The following is an 18,670-nucleotide window of genomic DNA, read 5'->3' as shown; positions in this document are numbered from 1 at the left end:
CCCAACGTTAATGGCTTGATCAGACAAGCTGACTACATGTTTACGACACTCAAGGACCAATTTCCATCCAGCCTCAGGCCTTCTGGATCGGGTACAGGTTCGCCATGCAGCATCAGATTTGGGCAAGAAACCATGCCGAGTCCAAAATCAACCTAATGGAATTTAAAGTACATGTGGAGGGCAGGGAGAGGACCAACATTCACCACATTGAGCTGGATTTTCGAGTTGGTTGTCAGTCTGCTGTCGGGATCATTTCTGGGTCCCAACCCCGTTGGAGGTCGGAGGGCACGATCGAGAGGCGGGAGATATAAGTGGTGGTCCCAATTTAAAGGGTGCCCGTTAGCCTTCAAAGTGGATGTGGTCAGTAAGTGTCAGCCCTTAGTGAACAGGCTTTCAGATCAATAAGATGGTAGTCTACTGTGGTAGGGCAGCCCCATGGCTCAATGAAGCTTCCCTGGAGGTCATGCTAAAGGTGGTGACAGCCAGGAAGAACATTTTGTTTCCAGAGAGTGGCAGGAGGCCAGAGAGGTCAGCAGCTACAGCATGGTTAGCAGGACTTGGGTCCAGTACAGGAAGAGCTTCAACAATATTCCAAAGTCTGGCAAGATGAGTAAGATGTAAAGCCAAGCTGTAAGCCATGAGTGTCTTAAAGGGATGGTATACCTCTAAGCAAGAGGGCCTCAAAGCAAGAGTATAGGTACATCGAGAAGATGCGAGACCAGTACCAACCCTTACGTGAGGGAACAAAACTATGTATGCTTGGGAAGATGGTAATGTGAGCCTTGGGCCAGTGTATGACAGGATCACTTCTGATTGTGGATCATGATGGGCAAATGGGAAGACTGACTGTAGCTGAACTCTTCATCCTCACATTGCAGGAGAAAAGATCACACAATGCCCATGAGAGGAGTCATTCAGGGAGTGGAGTAGTCAACCTGGCAATATTGACGCATATGGAGGAGGAGACACTTGACCTTGGCAGGGTGGCTACAGTGCAGACAGTTGGCAATGGCGAGATTGGTGTGCAGCAAAAAGAGGGTGAAAGTGTTTTGGATGGTCCATGAACGTGCCTTAGAGCAGCTTCCAACTTTGTGGAGTCATTTCCAACAGATGCCACTTGATGACAGATATCAGATGAGGCAGCTGCTGAAACCAAGGTGGTCGAGTAATTGATGCCGGAGGATCAGCAGCAGCCGAGTGTGGAGACCACAGCAAACTCAGGACAACTTGCACTCTGAGAAACCACCATCACAGGAGTCAAGCAAGTTCAAGGTCACTGTCAGCTTGAGCACTACTGGCACAGGGTGTCCTCCAGGAGTGCGCACAGCTGTCTCGATGGGCAAAGCTGATCATGCTACAGCTGTTCAGACATGCTCAGGAAGCTGATCTGGCACTACATTCGATTCTACAGGTAGCAACTCTGGCCCCTCCTGCCCCTCGACCAGCACCTCTGCATCCATGTGCACCAGGTGACAGCCTTTGTTACTGGGATTGTTGCTCCTCCCCACTGCTCCGGCCCATCTCTGAATAGGTGGCCCCGGTAATCAGAAAAAGTCTCGGGCACTAGGACCTCGGCTGCCAAATTTTCCTTGCAACTTTATCAATGAGCTGTTCTCCATGACCCGCCCTCTCAGTCAGCACTCCCATTCCCAGAATTCTGCTTAAACCATGGCTGTGCCTGAGCTCCTGTGTGCGGATTCACCTTTTTGTGGAGGTTTTAATTGCTGCTTTACTCAATGGGTTCCCACTGCGCAGCTGCCTCTCATGCTTGAATGATGTGCTTACACACGGAAGGGCCCATGCACCTCTGATAAAATTGCACTGCTGTCTCAAATAACCTCTCAAGTGCCTGTTTCATTACCCTAATTGCCCGCCCACCACTATCGGGTGGGAGGTTGTACTCCCAGAGAAGCTGCCTCCAGAAAAATCATGCAGAGGCAGCAACAAGTTGGGCAACTGGCAGGCCACGCTGCAGCATAAATGTGCCAGCTCGCCTGCCCTCTAGACAAAAATTTATATTTTGTCTGGAAATTTTAAAGAACTTAAGAAGATGAGAGTTCTCCAGTTGCTAACTTTAGTAAAAAGGTCATCAGGAGGATAAAATAAATGAAAAAATTGAAAGAATTCCACTGTGGAATCTGTAAACTTCGTACAGGACAGTAGCCTATTTCAAACCACAAATACTGAAGAGATCTAAAGGGCTGAATTTTTGGGCCCTCCGAAGGCAGGAACAGAGGCAGGAGAGCCCTGAAAATACTGTCATTGGCCGGCATGTCAGTTGCAGGACGTTGCTCCGGCGCCAGCTATTTTGGGAGAAACGGGTTTGCGGCCCGGAAAAACAACCCACCCCACAAGGTGGGCAGGCAATTAGGCTCATTAAGAAGCTTGATAAAGCTAAGTAAAGGACGCCAACTGGAAAATTCCAGTCAGCCTCCAGTTTCCTGACATGACAGGGAGGTAGATCAACTGCCTGGAGGCAGGCACCCAGCAGCAGACCAGGTTGCCAGCACTCCTGGCAGACCTACAGGCTCTCCCTACCTGCCTGGGTAGGGGGGGGGGGGGGTGGGGGTGGTGCAGCTAAAGACCAATCTGTAAAGGGAATTTCCCCGTGCCACCTCCTGGCTGCTTTACCTGATTGATTTTTAATTTAAAGTTTTTCAAAGGCGGCTGAGAGGGAATATTCTTGTTGAGGCGTCCTCTCATTTATTTATATTTTACTGCAGCTGGGTGCTCCTCTGAAGCTGGAAGAACTTTGATTGGCCCTCCAGCTTCGAGAGCCTGCCTGCCGTCCTTAATTGGACAGGAAACCCATTTTTATATCGATTAAGAGCTCATCCACTTGAAATCCTCAACTTTAATCAGTTTCCCTCCGGAGGCTGTTTTCTAACCTGAAAATACACCCGGCTTTTGTTTTCTGCCACCGTGGCAACATTTCAGCCCGAAGTTTCAGGCTCAAGCTACTCTGAAATCAAGCAAAGAAAAAAAAAAATGCTTTATAACTTTCTTTTTAAATCATTGATTGATAGGCTGGGCAAGATGTAGCTGGATTAGAGATGAGGAAAGAATGTATTCCAAAATGTCTGAATGCAATTATCTATGTTGCAACTTAAAAATACCACATTGTCCAAATAGGATGGCAGATTTTTGTAGTTTACTCACACACAGAGTATGCTGACCAGTATTCATCAACATGGGTTGGGTTGTGAAAACGTCTGACTTGTAAAGTTGTGGGTGTGTACAGAAAGTGAGGCAAACACATTCTGCACAACATTTCACAGAGGTAAAATTGTATGCAGATTAGAGTCTTCACAGGGGCTGCTGTAATGGCTCTGTGAGTTCAGCCAGTGAGTCACAGAGCTTCAAGTACAAATGGCCTCAGTGCCCCAGTTAGGGAAGAAGAAAATATAATCATGAGTTTCTGCTTGTGACTCTGAACCAGCAATGTGTGTTACAATCACATGTGCTTGAACAGAACAAGGCCAGGTTTGGCTGTACTGAAAGCCAAATTGCCTACTGAGGTTTCTTGCTGAAGCTTATGCATGAATAACGGTTATTTGGGAGAGGGGCTAGAAGTTACCCAGTACCATAGATCTGGATCCCAGCGGGGAGTCCATGCGTTCAGGGAAGAAAAAAAGACATGTCTTTATACAGCACCTTTCACGACTACTGAATGGCTCAAAGTGCTTGGAAGCCAATTAAGTACTTCTGAAGTGCAGTCACTCTTGTAATGTAGGAAACGCAGCAGCCAAACTGTGCACAGCAAGCTCCCACAAACAGCAATGTGACAATGATCAGATCGGTTTTTGTGGTGTTGATTGAGGGATAAATACTAGCCAGGACACCAGGGATAACTCCCCTGCTCTTCTTTGAAATAGTGCCATGGGATCTTTTACATTCACCTGAGAGGGAAGACAGGGCCTTGGTTTAAGGGCTCATCTGGAAGACTGAAGGGGGAGAAAACAGACCACAGAAGTTAAAACTATAAAAAGCGCATTGAATTCTTTTTGTTAATCCATATCATGTTACATACTTTAAAATGTTCCATTAACTTTTATAATTTTTTTCTCAAATTCCACGTCACTGGCACTCATTCTTCCTTTCTCTTCACCTCTTTTACATACATAAAAAAGTGCCTACAACTCAATGCAAATTGGTAATATTGTTCAGTGAAAAGCACAAATTCATACTTGTATCATAAGGAATACTCTGAAATTGGACTTCGGGTGAGTTGTTGGTTTGTACTAAATGGTCATAACCTGATTTGGAAGTGTGCAGTACCTGATGTAGAATAGGATATGGTAGCAACGTTTTGGATAAATTGGAGGTTATGCAGGGTGGAGGCTGAGTAGGAAAACATTAGAATAGTCAAGTTTGTAAGTGACAAAGGCATGGATGAGGATTTTAGCAGGAAATAGGCTGAGGCAGAAGCAGCAACAGACAATGGTATAGGGTGAACGTAGACACTCTACAATGGAGAGACTATGATGAAAGAAATTCAATTTAAGGTTGAATAGGATGCTAAGACGACAGTCTGGTTTAAACTGAGATACTGGCTAGAGGAGGGGGATAGAATCAGTAAAAAGCAAGCAAAATTTGTGACAGGGACTTAAGACAATGGCTTTGGTCTTCCCAAAGCCTAACTGGAAGAAACTGCAGATCATCCGAGACTAGATGTCAGACGAGCAGACAGCCCACACCAAAACAACAGAAGGGTTGATAGAGTGGTAGAAGGGCATAATAGACTCATGACTAAAGGTCAGAACATGTGGTGGAGTCAGAGAGCAAGTAGAAGCTGGTTGCAAAAGAGACAGTAGGAGTTAAGGGTAGTTACTCAGGCTGGCGAAAGGTAGAAATGGTGTTCCACAGGGACTAGTGCTTAGACCACTGTTGTTCACTACTTAGGTAATAATTTGGGCTCAGGAGTCAGAAGCAAAATTTCAAAATTTGCAGATGACACCAAATTGGGGGTGTAGTAAATACGGAGGAAGATTATGATGAAATTCAAGACGACATTAATAAATTTGGAATGTAACGACAAATGATTTGGAATATAGGCAAGTGTGAGCAGATGCATTGAGGCAAGAAGAATAAAAGGAGGTCACTCTGAAAAATGAGTCTAAATGGGGTAGGGGAGCAAACGGATCTCAAAGTACACATTTACAAATCATTAATAACTAGCAACCATCGCAAGTTAACAAGGCCATAAAAAAAATTCAAACAAGCACTGGGTTCATTTCTAGAGGAACAGATTTCAAAAGCGGGAAAGTTATGTTAAACTTGTCGAGAACCTTGGTTAGATCACACATCGGGCTGGATTTTGGCGCGCTGGCGGGGCTCCTTGCGTCGGGCCAAAAAGACGAGGGGAACACCATCTTGGCCTTCCAGAGCCCTGTGGTGCAATTTAATGGCACACAGGCACTTAAATGCACAGCACCAGAATCCAATCACACCTAAGCATTGAGACACTGGTCATGGCTAGTCAATTACGCTGGGTGGGCCACATTGTCTGCATCCCTGACAAGACTCCGAAAACAAGCTTTCTACTTCGAGCTCCGTCACGGCAAGAGGCTACCAGGAGGGCAGAGGAAAAGCTACAAAGATGTCCTTAAAGCCTCCTGAAAAAATGTGACATCTCCACCAATTCGTGGGAATCTCTTGCCCAAGGCCACTTAAAATGGAGAAGAAGCGACGGTGCCAGCCAGTTCGAACAATGTCGACATGTCCAGGCAGCGACCAAGTGCAAACAGCGGAAGGAGCATTCGGAATTTCGAGCATCCCATTCACTTGCCTCACCAAACACTACCTGTCCCATCTGTAGCAGAGTGTGTGCATCCATAATTGGACTATTCAGTCACCTAAGGACCCACAACCCTGGAATGAAAGAAAGTCATCCTCATTCCCGAGGGACTGCCTAAGAAGTATTAGCTGTACCACCGGGAGCAGTGGCCAGTGACAGTACTACAAGAGGCCTTGAACCCAGGCCAAGTGCTGGAGCCCGGATCCAAGTTAAGTGAGGTGGGGTCATCAGGGCCAGGCTGGCAGGCCCCAGCCAGAGATGGCATTTAGTGCAGGTGGAGGGGTTTCACATAGGTGGACCGTTTCTCAGCAGGGGCCCTCCATGAGCCACAGATTTCCCATGGAGGAGGGCCCCCTCCCCCACCAATAGCCCGCAGGGAGGTCGCCTGGTTTTACTGGGCGACCTCCCCGCATGACGGAGGCTCCCTGCTGCTGGTTAAATTGCAGCGGCGTCAGGAAGAGCCCTTAAGTGGCTAAAAATAGGTCCCAGCGGGACCAGCAGGCACTTCAAAAGAGCAGTGGCAGAGACAGCGAGCGAGCGGGACCAGCGAGCTATCCAGTCCAGGCCACCAGAGCGGACCAACCTTGTTCTGAGGAGGAAAAAAAGTCAAAGTGTGACATCACAGGAAAACAGGTAGTTGATTGGTTGGTGAGTTTTTTGTTTATCTTTCAAAACTCAGGTAATTTTACTAATTGTAAGGTTTTATTTACAAATACTAGTTCAGCTTAATAGGTTGGCAGGTGAATATTTCCTATTAATTAGTTAAGTAAATAATTAATGTTATTTAAAACAGAACAAGGATAACAGGACAGGTGACGTGTTACAGCTGCAGTATGTTGGAACTCATGGACACCAGATCCATGGCAACTACATCTGCAGTAAATGTCTGCAGCTCAAAGAGCTTTGGCTCAGAGTCATGAGCTGGATACCGAGCTACTGACACTGTGAAGCATCAAGAAAGGGGTTTGTTCCAGAAGGCAGTCATACCCCATAGGATTTGGTCAGTGGTCAGGGACAGGAGGATGTGACCATGAGTAACGCAGGTAAGGAGACCGAGAAGGCAGAAGTGGAGGAGGCTCAGCCCTTGCAATTGTCCAACAGGTTTGAGGTGCTTTCAGCTTGCATGAATGTGAGCGAGAGCTGCAGGGTGGATGAGCAAACTGACCATGGCAACATGGTACGGAAAGCTATTCAAGCCGGGGCAGTAAATAGTAGTGGTAGTAGGGTAGAGTATAGACAGAGGAAATAGACACCGTTCTCTGCAGCCAAGAGCGAATGTCCAGGGGTTGGGACATCTGCTCAGGGCTGGAGAGAAACCTGCAGTGAGAGGGGGAGAATCCAGTTGTCGTGCTCCACATCGGTACCAATGACATAGACAGGACCAGGAAAGAGCTTCTGCATAGGAGTATTTGCAGCTAAATTAAAAAGCAGAACGCCAAAGATAATAATCTCTGGGTTATTACCTCAGCAGTGAGCAAATTGGCGTAGAGTAAATTAGATTAGACAGGTCATAGAGTCGTACAGCATAGAAACAGGTCCTTCGGCCCACCGCGACCATGCCGACCATAATGCCTATCTATACTAATCCCACCTGCCTGCAATAATTCCATATTCCTCTATGCCTTGCTCATTCAAGTACCTGTCCAGATGCCTCTTAAATGTTGCTAGTGTTCCTGCCTCCACCACCTCCTCTGGCAGCAGGTAAACGCATGGCTCAAAGATTGGTGTGGGTGAAATGGGTTTTGATTCTTGGGGCATTGACATCAGTATTGGGGAATGTGGGAGCTGTACCGTTGGAATGGTCTACGCCTGAACTATACTGGGACCAGTGTTTTGGTGAGTCATATAATTAGGGCTGTAGAGAGGGCTTTAAACTAAATAGTGGGGGTGAGGGATCAAGTGAGCGAAGATGTGATAGGTAAAGAGAGAGAAGGCAAGATAGCAATAAGGACAATGATAATCATGGTGCAACAGGAAGGGACAGTGCATACAAACTCAAGACTGAGCCAGCAGATAAGACTAGACGTTGTGAACTAAGAGTGGGGAAGGTTCGTGAGAAGTGAGATTTAGAAAGCCAAAGAGAAAGGCCATGGCATCGGAACAGTATAGTGTTGTGGGTAAAGACAAGCAGAATGGCTAAGGAAGGAATAGAGTGTTTAACAGCAACTGTACATCAGCAAATAAGGTCATTGAAGGGAACAGAAGCAAAATAATGAAATTAAAGGTTCTTTATCTGAATGCGCGAAGCCTCTGCAGTAAGACAGATGAACTAGTGACAGAAATAGAAGTACATGATCTAGATCTAATTGCCATTACAGAGACATGGTTACATGGCGATCGAGGTTGGGAAATAAATATTCCAGGGTACACAATAATCTTTGGAAAGACAGACAAAATGGCAAAGGAGGATGGGTAGCACTGATAGTAAAGGATGACGCAAGGGCATTAGTAAGGATCTGGCCTCAGTAGAATCAGTATGGGTGAAAATAAGGAATAGCAAGAATTATAAAGTACTGGTGGGAGTAGTTTATAGGCCCCCTAACAGTAGTTATACCATTGGACAGAGCAGTAAAGAAGAAATTATTGGAGCTTGTAACAAAGTCAATGTAATAATTGTGGGGGACCTTAATCTTCATATAAACTGGGACAATGAAATTGGCAGGAATGGTCTAGAAGATCAGTTTGTAGAATGTTTTCGGGACAGTTTCTTGTAGTAATACTTTGTGGAGCCAACTAGGGATAAAGTTATCTTAGATCTAGTACCATGTAGTGAGGCAGGGTCAATAAGCAATGTCATAGTAAAAGATCCACTGGAAAAGAGTGATCATAATACCGTTGAATTCCATGTTAAGTTTGAAAGTGACATGCTCCAATTACAAAGAATCTTAAACTTAAAGCCAATTACGTAGGCATGAGGGGAGAACTGGCTAAGGAAAATTGGGTAAATAGACTAAAAGGTATGGCGGTAAATGAACAGTGAGAAACCTTTAAAGAAACTATTAAAAATGTTCAACAAAAATACATTCTTTTGAAAAACAAAAACTCAGCCAGAAAGACCCATCTGTGGCTCACTGAGGAAGTTAAGGAAAGTATTAGATTAAAAGAAAAGGCTTACAATATTGCAAAAAAGAGTAGCAAGTTTGAGGATTGGGGGTGTTTTAGAAACCAGCAAAGAGCCACCGAAAAGTTGATAAAAGGAAAAAAAATAGAATGAGAGTAAACTAGCCAGTAATGCAAACACAGATTATAAGAGCTTTTATAGGTATATCAAAAGGAAGAGATTGGCTAAAGTAAACGTTTGTCCCTTGGAAGCAGAGACAGAAGAAATTATCATGGGGAATGAGGAAATGGCAGAGGCATTGAACAAATATTTTGTGTCTGTCTTCACAGTAGAAGACACAAGTTCCATACTGGAAATAGCCAGTAACCAGGGGCTAAAAAGAGTGAGGAAATTCATATCAGCAGAGAAACAAATTGGAAAAACGTAAGGGACTAAAATCTGACAAACTTCCAGGATCTAATGGCATACATCCTAGGATTCTAAAAGCTGCAGATATAGTGGATACGCAAGCTTGATTTTCCAAAATTCCTTAGATTTGGAAAAGGGGGGCCCCCGTCATGCTCTGAAACTACTGAACTCAATGTTCAGTCCGGCAGGCTGTAGGGTGCCTAATCGGTAAATGAGGTGCTGTTCCTCTAGCTTGCGTTGATGTTCACTGGAACACTGCAGCAATCCCAGGATGGAGATGTGAGCATGTGAGCAGGGGGGTGCGTCGAAATGGCAAGCAACCGGAAGCTCGGGGTTATGCTTTCAGACTGAGCGGAGGTGTTCCGCAAAGCAGTCACCCAATCTGCGTTTGATCTCCCCAATGTAGAGGAGACCATATTGTGAGCAGCGAATACAGTATACTATATTGAAAGAAGTACAAGTAAATCGCTGCTTCACCTGAAAGGAGTGTTTGGGGCCTTGGACAGTGAGGAGAGAGGAGGTAAATGGGCAGGTATTACACCTCCTGCAATTGCAGGGGACGGTGCTGTGAGAAGGGGACGAGGTGGTGGGGGTAACGGACGAGTGGACCAGGGTGTCGAAGAGCGAATGATCCCTTCGGAATGCAGACAGGGGAAGGAAAGATGCATTTGGTAGTGGCATCACGCTGGATGTGGCCGAAATGGCAGAGGATGATCCTTTGGATGTGGAGGCTGGTGGGGTGGAAAGTGAGGGCAAGGGGAACCCTGTCGCAGTTCTGGGAGGGGAAGGGGTGAAGGTAGAGGTGCGGGAAAGGGGCCAGACACGACTGAGGGCCCTGTCAACCACAGTGGGGGAAGGAATCCTCGGTCGAGGAAAAAGACATATCAGAAGCGCTGTCGTGGAAGGTTGCATCATCAGAGCAGATGCGTTGGAGATGGAGAAACTGGGAAAATGGAGTCCTTACAGGAGGCAGATTATGAAGAAGTGTAGCCAAGGTAGCTGTGGGAGTCAGTGGGCTTATAATGAATATTGGTAGACAACCTATCCCCAGAGATGGAGACAGAGAAGTCGAGGAAGGGAAGGAAAGAGTTGGAGATAGACCATGTAAAGGTGAGAGAAGGGTGGAAATTAGAAGCAAAGTCGATAAAAGTTTTCCAATTCCGGGCAGGAGCAGGAAACGGCACAGATACAGTCATTAATGTACCAGAAAAAGAGTTGGGGGAAGGGGCCAGAGTAGGACTGGAACAAGGAATTGTACGACATATCCCACAAAAAGGCAGGCATAACTAGGACCCATGTGGGTACCCATAGCAACACCTTTTACTTGAAGGAAGTGAGTGGAGTTGAAGGAGAAGTTGTTCAATTTGAGAACAAGTTCAGCCAGGCGGAGGAGGGTGGTGGTGTATGGGGACTGGTAGGGCCTCTGTTCAAGGAAGAAGCGGACAGCCCTCAAACCCTCCTGGTGGGGGATGGAGGTGTAGGGAGATTGGACGTCCATAGTGAAGAGGAAGCAGTTAGGGCCAGGAAACTAGAAATTGTCAAAATGACGTAGGGCGTCAGAAGTGTCACGGATGTAGCTGGGAAGAAACTGTACCAGAGGAGAAAAGATAGAGTCGAGATAGGAAGAAATAAGTTCAGTGGGGCAGGAACAGTCTGCAGGGACAGTCCTGTTTGTGGATTTTGGGAAGGAGGTAGAAGTGGGCTGACATCAATAATTACACTGTTTCCTGCAACTAAGGCAATTTTGTATCCACCTAGCTGCATTTCCCTGAACCCCATGGACTTTTTTTTTTAAACCAGTCTGCATCTGGGGCCTTACCAAAATCCATGTAGAGCACATCAACTGCACTACCCTCATCTGTCTTCCTTGTTACTTCTTCAAAAAATGTCAAGTTGGTCAGACAAGATCTTTCCTTAGCAAATCCATGCTGACTGTCCTCGATTAATACATGCCTTTCTAAGTGACACTTTATCCTGTCTCTCAGAATTGACTCCAATTGAGAACTCCAACTCCTGTTCTATCCCTGTCCTTTTCCATAATTATGTTAAAATTGACTGAATTATGATCACTACCACCAAAATGCTCTCCCACTGCCACTCCTTCCACCTGCCCAGCTTCATTTCCTAAAACTAAGTCCAAAACTGCACTCTCTCTTGTTGGACTTGCTACATACTGGCCAAAAATGTTCTCCTAAAGACATTCTTGCACCTCAAGAATTCTGCTCCCTCAGTTCCTTTCACACTAAAACTATCCCAGTTAATATCAGGGTAATTAAAATTCCCTGTCACTGCCCTATTGTTCTTGCACCTCTCAGAGATTTGCCTACATATCTATCTCCCTCTTATACATCAACATTCCTCCTGATTGCATTAGACGAGGTTCCCTGTGCCTCCAAGAAACCAAAAGACCTTGATAAATGAGAGAGTGGGATTTTTTTTTAAAAGTAAAACTTGCTTCTTTTGAATTTTTTTTATTTTGCAGTTTACGGTGTCTATCATTAGGCATTTACCCATTAGTGGGTCGGGGGGTTAGTGGGCGGTGGGGAAGAGAAGATATTGCATCAGCAGCAGGCTTTAAAAATCTGTGACATAATAGAGGTGTTGGTGTTCTTGTTGACAAAAGAGGAATGCAAAGTGATTGTGAGACTTTAGCATCTCAAATAATAGTTGTGCAAGTAGCAGAGAGCCTCAGTTTCCTGATAGTTGGTGGCAAAATGATCAAGTCAGTGGACCTGGCTACTGCACTGCAAAAGGTTTAATGAGCTCCGTAGGAGACTCCCCCTTAACTTCACGTTAATAAAATTGCACCTTCCCTCCCAAATAGTCAGACAATCTTTAAAAACATCCATGATTACCCATTATGCTTAACATACACTTTGCAGTAGGTTCATTTCCTCATATCCTCAACTGCCGTTCTCCATGAGAAAAATGATTGCACCTGAATGATACTTAGGGGAGATGATGGCATAATGGAAACGTCACTGAACTAGTAATCCAGAGGCCCAGACTAATGCCTTGTGGAACATGGGTTCAAATCCCACCATGGCAGCTGGTGGAATTAAAATTCAACTAAATCACAAAAATCTGCAATTGAAAGCTATCATCGATTATTGTAAAATTCCATCTGGTTCACTAATGTCCTTTAGCGAAGGAAATCGGCCATCTTTACCTGTTTGGCCTACATGTGACTCCAGACCTACAGCAATGTGGTTGACTCTCAACTGCCCTCTGAAATGGCCTAGCAAGCTACTCAGTTCTCAAAGACAATTGGGGATGGGCTACAAATGCTGGCCTGGCCAGCAATGCCCACATCCCATGAAAGGATAAAAAAAAACTTGGTACTGTAATGCCATCCACTGTGGGCAGGACCTGATACTCCTTGCAAATTCAATGATTCAACCTCTTTTACACTTTTTGCAAGAGAAAACCATAAAATAAGAGGGAGAAAAGCTCCATTGGCGAACTCGTCAAATTCCATACTTTTGTTCCCTTTGTGATCTGACGCATTTACACTATTGAAGGAGTGGGTGGGGGAATTAGAAACCTAGCCACCGTTTCAGGATTTATGCCAAACTCCTCCTCTTTTTGTTCATATTTATAGTATATGCACTGTGTTGATGTATGGAAATGAAACACTGCAGTCCACCAAGAATCATGGTAAATCCACAGACATCTGCTATGGAATCGCTATGGTTCTGACTGCTGCCATACAGGGCTGGATTGCACTGTTGTCACCTTCTTGGACCAGTTTGGGGAGAGACCATGTTGCTGTCTCTCAGGATAATAACATGTCTGCACCATTCCAACACCCTTCTCTGAACTCTGAGGATGTGAGAAAGAAAGCAGGGCTGGATCACCTTCACAGCTACCAAAGTGGCGCAATCTGTACCTGGGCCATCACGGGTCCTTGCTCTTGGGCCATCTCAAATCCTTGCTCCGAGATTGAGAGCCACCGGAATGTCAAAAACCTCCCAAGGACACATAGCAACAGCAATATATTAGGTAGTAGAGCACATTAGTCACTCACATTAAGGAAAACAGCAGGCTGACAATTACTAGCAAGACACAGATCACATTTAGGGAAGGACAACAAGAAATTGCATTTATATAGCACCTTTTATGATCTCAGGAGGTGCCAAAGTGCTTTACAGTCAATGAAGTACTTTTGAAGTGTAGTTACTTCTGTAATATAGGTAAACATGCAGCCAATTGCAGTGAGGAAGGTCCTACAAATGTCAATGAGATAAATGGCAAGAAAAATTGTTTTAATGATGTTGGTCAACTCCACTGCTCTTCTTTGAATAGTGCCACTGGATCTTTTAAAGTAACTTGAGAGGAAAGTCCAGCTGTCAGTTTATCAGCTCATTTGAAAGACAGTTTAGCACTCCTTCAGTACTGCACTGATGTCACCCTAGATGATGTGCTCAATCTCTGGATTGGGTCTTAAACCCAAAACTTTCTCACTCAGCAGCGAGAGTTTTACCACCGAGGCAAAATGGACACATTTAGGGCAATATGATTTTGTAACATATCGGAAGCAATGATGCAATCATCTTCGGCCCCCAAAACAAAATCTATATCCTTGCCACAGATTCCATCGCCCTACCTGGCCCGTGTTTGAGGTTGAACCAGGCTGTTTGCAAATTTAGCATCCTACACAACCTTAATCTGAACTTTCAATCACATATCCTCTCCATCACCCCGACTTTCACCTCTCTACCATTGCTCATTTCATCCCCTTGTTGCTGAAACCATCATCCACACGTATTCCACTTCCAGACGCAACTATTAAATGCCCTCATGGGTGGCCGCCCATCCTTTGTGCTCCATAAGCATTTACTCTCTCCACCAACACACAGTGGCAGCAGTGTGTACCATGGCTTCTTTCCAGAAGAACACCCCTGCATTGATAAGCTTCCTCATGACTGTCAGCATTTTGAAAATTGGAGACGAAATCTACAGGAACAGACAATATATACCAGAAAGTTCTATTAATTTTGATAGAGTTGATAAGGGAAAACTATTTCCACTGGCAGGAGGCTCAGTAACCAGAGGACATAGCTTTAAGAAAACTGGCAAAAGGTATAGGGGGAAAATGAGGAGAATTTCTATTTAAACAAAGCAAATAGTTCTGATCTGGAATGCAGTGCCTGAATAGGTGGTGGAAACTGATTCAACGGTAACAGTAAAAGGGAATTGGATATATACTTGAGAAGGAGAAATTTGCAGAGCTATGGGGGAAAGCTCTCTCAAAGACCCAGCATGGACACGATGGGCCAAACGGCCTCCTTCTGTGCAGTGCGATTCTAGTTTGTTTTGTGCCCTTTAAACCTGCCTAGAACCTTCAATCCAATGATACAGAAATCTTTTCAGTCTGCTTCTATAAAGCTTTTACAGTGGGTAGCATGTTACTAGTAACTATTTTGAGGAAGCAATTTAATGTGTCAGCTATTTTTAGTTCATCTCGGTGCCAATTTTGCCTGCATTCGCAAAGTTCCCAGTTCTTACGTAATTTTTTTATTGCATAATACTGGAAGAATTTGTTGCTGTTGTTTTTAGCATCTGCAGCCCATGGTCATTTGCCATGGACTCTGCAACTCTGCTTTTTTATATACAAGTAGTTCCTCTATTCTTTCCAATGATTACCCTCACCTAACACAAAACAGAATTATAGACAGTCTGATTATTGAAAACACCTGAAAACAAACTCCAGGTTCTAAGGTTAGTTTGGAGAAAAGCTTGCTGAGAAATGATGATCAGCAATTTTTCTAAGAGCTGGAAGAAAGCATGCTGGGGTAGATCAATAAGGTGCTCTGGAAGGAGTTAAGAAGAACATGACTTAAGGCGGCACAGTGGCGCAGTGGTTAGCACCACAGCCTCACAGCTCCAGTGACCCGGGTTCAATTCTGGGTACTGCCTGTGTGGAGTTTGCAAGTTCTCCCTGTGTCTGCGTGGGTTTCCTCCGGGTGCTCCGGTTTCCTCCCACATGCCAAAGACTTGCAGGTGGATAGGTAAATTGGCCATTAGCAATTGCCCCTAGTATAGGTAGGTGGTAGGGAAATATAGGGATAGGTGGGGATGTGGTAGGAATATGGAATTAGTGGAGGATTAGTATAGATGGGTGGTCGGCACAGACTCGGTGGGCCAAAGGGCCTGTTTCAGTGCTGTATCTCTAAACTAAACATAGTTTCAACAATGAGGCAATAAATTATCGCTACTTTTCTGGTTTATCAGGTAGCATTCCTTTTCTTTTGAAGGTAATAATGCTCAGCTAGTGCACTGAATTCTCATTCTTAAGAATACTCTGTTTCACACACTAAGTAATGAATAGATTCCATCCTAAAACCGCAATTTTCTTCTAAATTTACAACTGAAGACTACTGATCTGTCGAAATCTTTAGCGTTTATACAAAATAAAAACAAGAGCTGTACTGTCTGCAGGAACAACAGAGTTTCAGTCATCTATTCCTACATGAACGCAGCAATACACTTACGGGTGCTAATCGTTTTCACAGCATCACAGCAGGCTACAGCTGAAGACATCTGCAACAAAGCGCACACCGCACAATACAGACTTGCTGGCAGAACAGAGAGACTGAGTTACACAACAGCTTCAATTCCTAATGTATCCAGAATTAGCTGATGTTAGCTGGACAGTGACAGAAACAGTCCAGTCAGTATGATGCCCCTGCATGGGTAGAAAGAATGCTAGGATTCCTACTCCGATCTCTATCCACTAGGCGCTGGAAAATTAGAGTGGGAACCGAGCAAGAGCTGGTAATGCTCAGCTGTGATATCCTCAATAGTAAAGAATTGGCACAAGAGCAAGGTTCTATAGAGAGCTGCTGTCCCCTGTGGAAACGTAACCATGCACAGGGAATAAAGTGGAGAAAATGCAACAAGATGATGAAAGTAGAAAAAGACTCTCAATTCAGGGTGTAAACTGAGTAACACAATCTCACTTCCATACATAATAATAAAAGCAAAATACTGCACATGCTGAAAATCTAGAGAAAAACAGAAAGTGCTGGAAATACTCAACAGGTCTGGCAGCATCTGTGGAAAAAGAAACAGAGTTAACGTTGCAGAACACTTCCATAAACACTTACTCTTCGTGTCTCAGATCATTGATTGTTCGATCCAGCGAGATCAGATCACTGGCCACCATGTTGAAACCAAACTCTTTGATACTTGCTTGCACATCATCTTTATATTCAGGCCCCAATATCAAAGGTTTTGCTCCTTCTCCAGGACCATTGACAACACCATGAGGTTCTGGCTCTTTGGCCTCAAAGTTCCCCAGGATACCTTTCCTCAACACCGGATCAGAGTAAGCATTTTTCTGAGGTTTGAAAGTAACATACTGTTTCTGTATTGCATTCTGTTGGTTGTTGCCAGCAACATCTTGTTGTGGTGCATTTTTATTTTTCAGCCGAATAGATTCTAGGTCCACTTCTACGCCTTCAACCTGAGGCCAAGGGACAACGGGCTGAAATTTATTGACAGCATGTCCATTATCTCCAATATTAGGCAGATGGTTGTTGATATCCCTTCCGGGCTAAAAGGTAAACAGATAACAAAAATATTAATACCATGCGCTTTCAAAAAACTAATATATACACAGAATAAGTGATAGTGTAGAACAAGAGGCATTAAAACCTCAGGTCATGCCCTTTATGGCCTATGAACCTCAACTAACCAGCTACTGATATACTTAGGAGTCACCTCTTTTTGTATATTATACTTATTTGCCAGTTTTCCCGTTTGAATTTTGTGGTCTGGAGACTTGGAAAAGGCTATTTATTCTTAGGATTTATGTATCAATGAGATTCCAGTTCTAAGTCAGAACCCTAGCATGTTTAGTTTAGTTTAGAGATACAGCACTGAAACAGGCCCTTTGGCCCACCGAGTCTGTGCCGACCATCAACCACCCATTTATACTAATCCTACACTAATCCCATATTCCTACCACATCCCCACCTGTCTCTATATTTCCCTACCACCTACCTGTACTAGGGGCAATTTATAATGGCCAATTAACCTATCAACCTGCAAGTCTTTGGCATGTGGGAGGAAACCGGAGCACCTGGAGGAAACCCACGCAGACACAGGGAGAACTTGCAAACTCCACACAGGCAGTACCCAGAATTGAACCCGGGTCGCTGGAGCTGTGAGACTGCGGTGCTAACCACTGCGCCAGTGTAGGAACGCTGATTTACACAGTATATATGGCCCACAAAGACAAAATGCTTGAACACCCCTGCTGCAGAGGGAATTGTGAAGCTCTTAAGCCTCTCATTAAATTGATGGATTCTGTACATGTATAATACAAGAAAGGATTGGAGATTCTATGAACGAAGTGGAAGTTGGGGGAAGGATCAGAAAAGATACAACAATTCCCACCAATACATCTAAACTGATGAGAAAGAATGCTATTAAAATATTAAAACAATGTCAAAGGTACTTTTCATAAATGGGGAGAATCGCTGGCAGACATAGCTTTAGCTTTTTAAAAAGAGCTTTAGAGGATGTGTCATTTTGATATGATTTCAGTGTTCACAGAGCTAGTTGGAAGCAATCTGTTCTCCTGACTTATTTCGCTATTTCTCAACCTAACTATCATTGAATCATAATATACAAAAGGGAGGCATTCGGCCCATCAGATCTGTGTTGCCGCTTCAAAAGAGTTAGCTAATTAGCCCCACTCTGCTCTTTCCCCATTGTCCTACAAATTTCTCCTTTTCATTGCCTCAGATTCCATACCATCAGAGCTGCAGTACAGTTGGATCCAAAATTCCGAGGTTTATTATAACCATAATTAAAAAGCAATTCTGCTATATTAAAACAATTTAAGATTATATAATAGTATATGTGGGGTAGGCTCCGCAAAAACGTTTCAAGGACCAGCTGAAGAAACAACTCTCCTTGGCTGACATCAAACAACGGACGTGGGAACAGGAAGCTGCTGACAGGAACAACGGGTGCTCAAAACTCAAGAATGCTACGTGCAGGTTTGAATCCTTAAGATGCAAAGCTGTAGGAGAGAAATGTCAAAAACAGAAGGAAGCTGCTTCTGCCCAGGTTCCCCTACGTCAAAATTTCTTCTGCCCCAAATGCTCAAGAGCATGCAGATCTAGAATTGGATTGTTTAGCCACCAGCGAGTGTGCCAGTACCCACAGAGTCAAATCTTCCCTTGATCTTCGTCTGCAAAGAACTATCCATCATGGGATCGGCAATATATGTCATGGACTATTTATAAAGTGGATGCACTACCTAAATAAATCTTTAAATGATACAAAAACATTTTTATACATAGGTTTGCAACATACGTGCCAACAGTCAACTTTTTAAACGAAGTCAACTTAGTCATAGAGTCATAGAGAGATACAGCACTGAAATAGGC

The 18,670-nt window shown here is 44.3% G+C and overlaps 1 protein-coding gene across 2 annotated transcripts in view; it reads right to left on the bottom strand.

The window, feature by feature from the left end:
• The window catches only part of galnt7 (UDP-N-acetyl-alpha-D-galactosamine: polypeptide N-acetylgalactosaminyltransferase 7), a 188,287-nt gene that overhangs the window by 133,216 nt on the left and 36,401 nt on the right, over positions 1-18,670 (bottom strand). For both annotated transcript variants that reach the window (XM_068029290.1, XM_068029289.1), the window contains exon 2: positions 16,376-16,824. In XM_068029290.1, coding sequence (XP_067885391.1) covers positions 16,376-16,824 — 449 coding nt within the window. The remainder of the gene's footprint in view (positions 1-16,375; positions 16,825-18,670) is intronic.

The sequence above is a fragment of the Heterodontus francisci genome, chromosome 4 (assembly GCF_036365525.1).
Source record: "Heterodontus francisci isolate sHetFra1 chromosome 4, sHetFra1.hap1, whole genome shotgun sequence".
Classification (NCBI taxonomy): Eukaryota; Metazoa; Chordata; class Chondrichthyes; order Heterodontiformes; family Heterodontidae; genus Heterodontus; species Heterodontus francisci.
The sequence above is the reverse complement of the archived record's forward strand: the minus strand, read 5'-3'. Positions and strand labels throughout refer to the sequence as shown.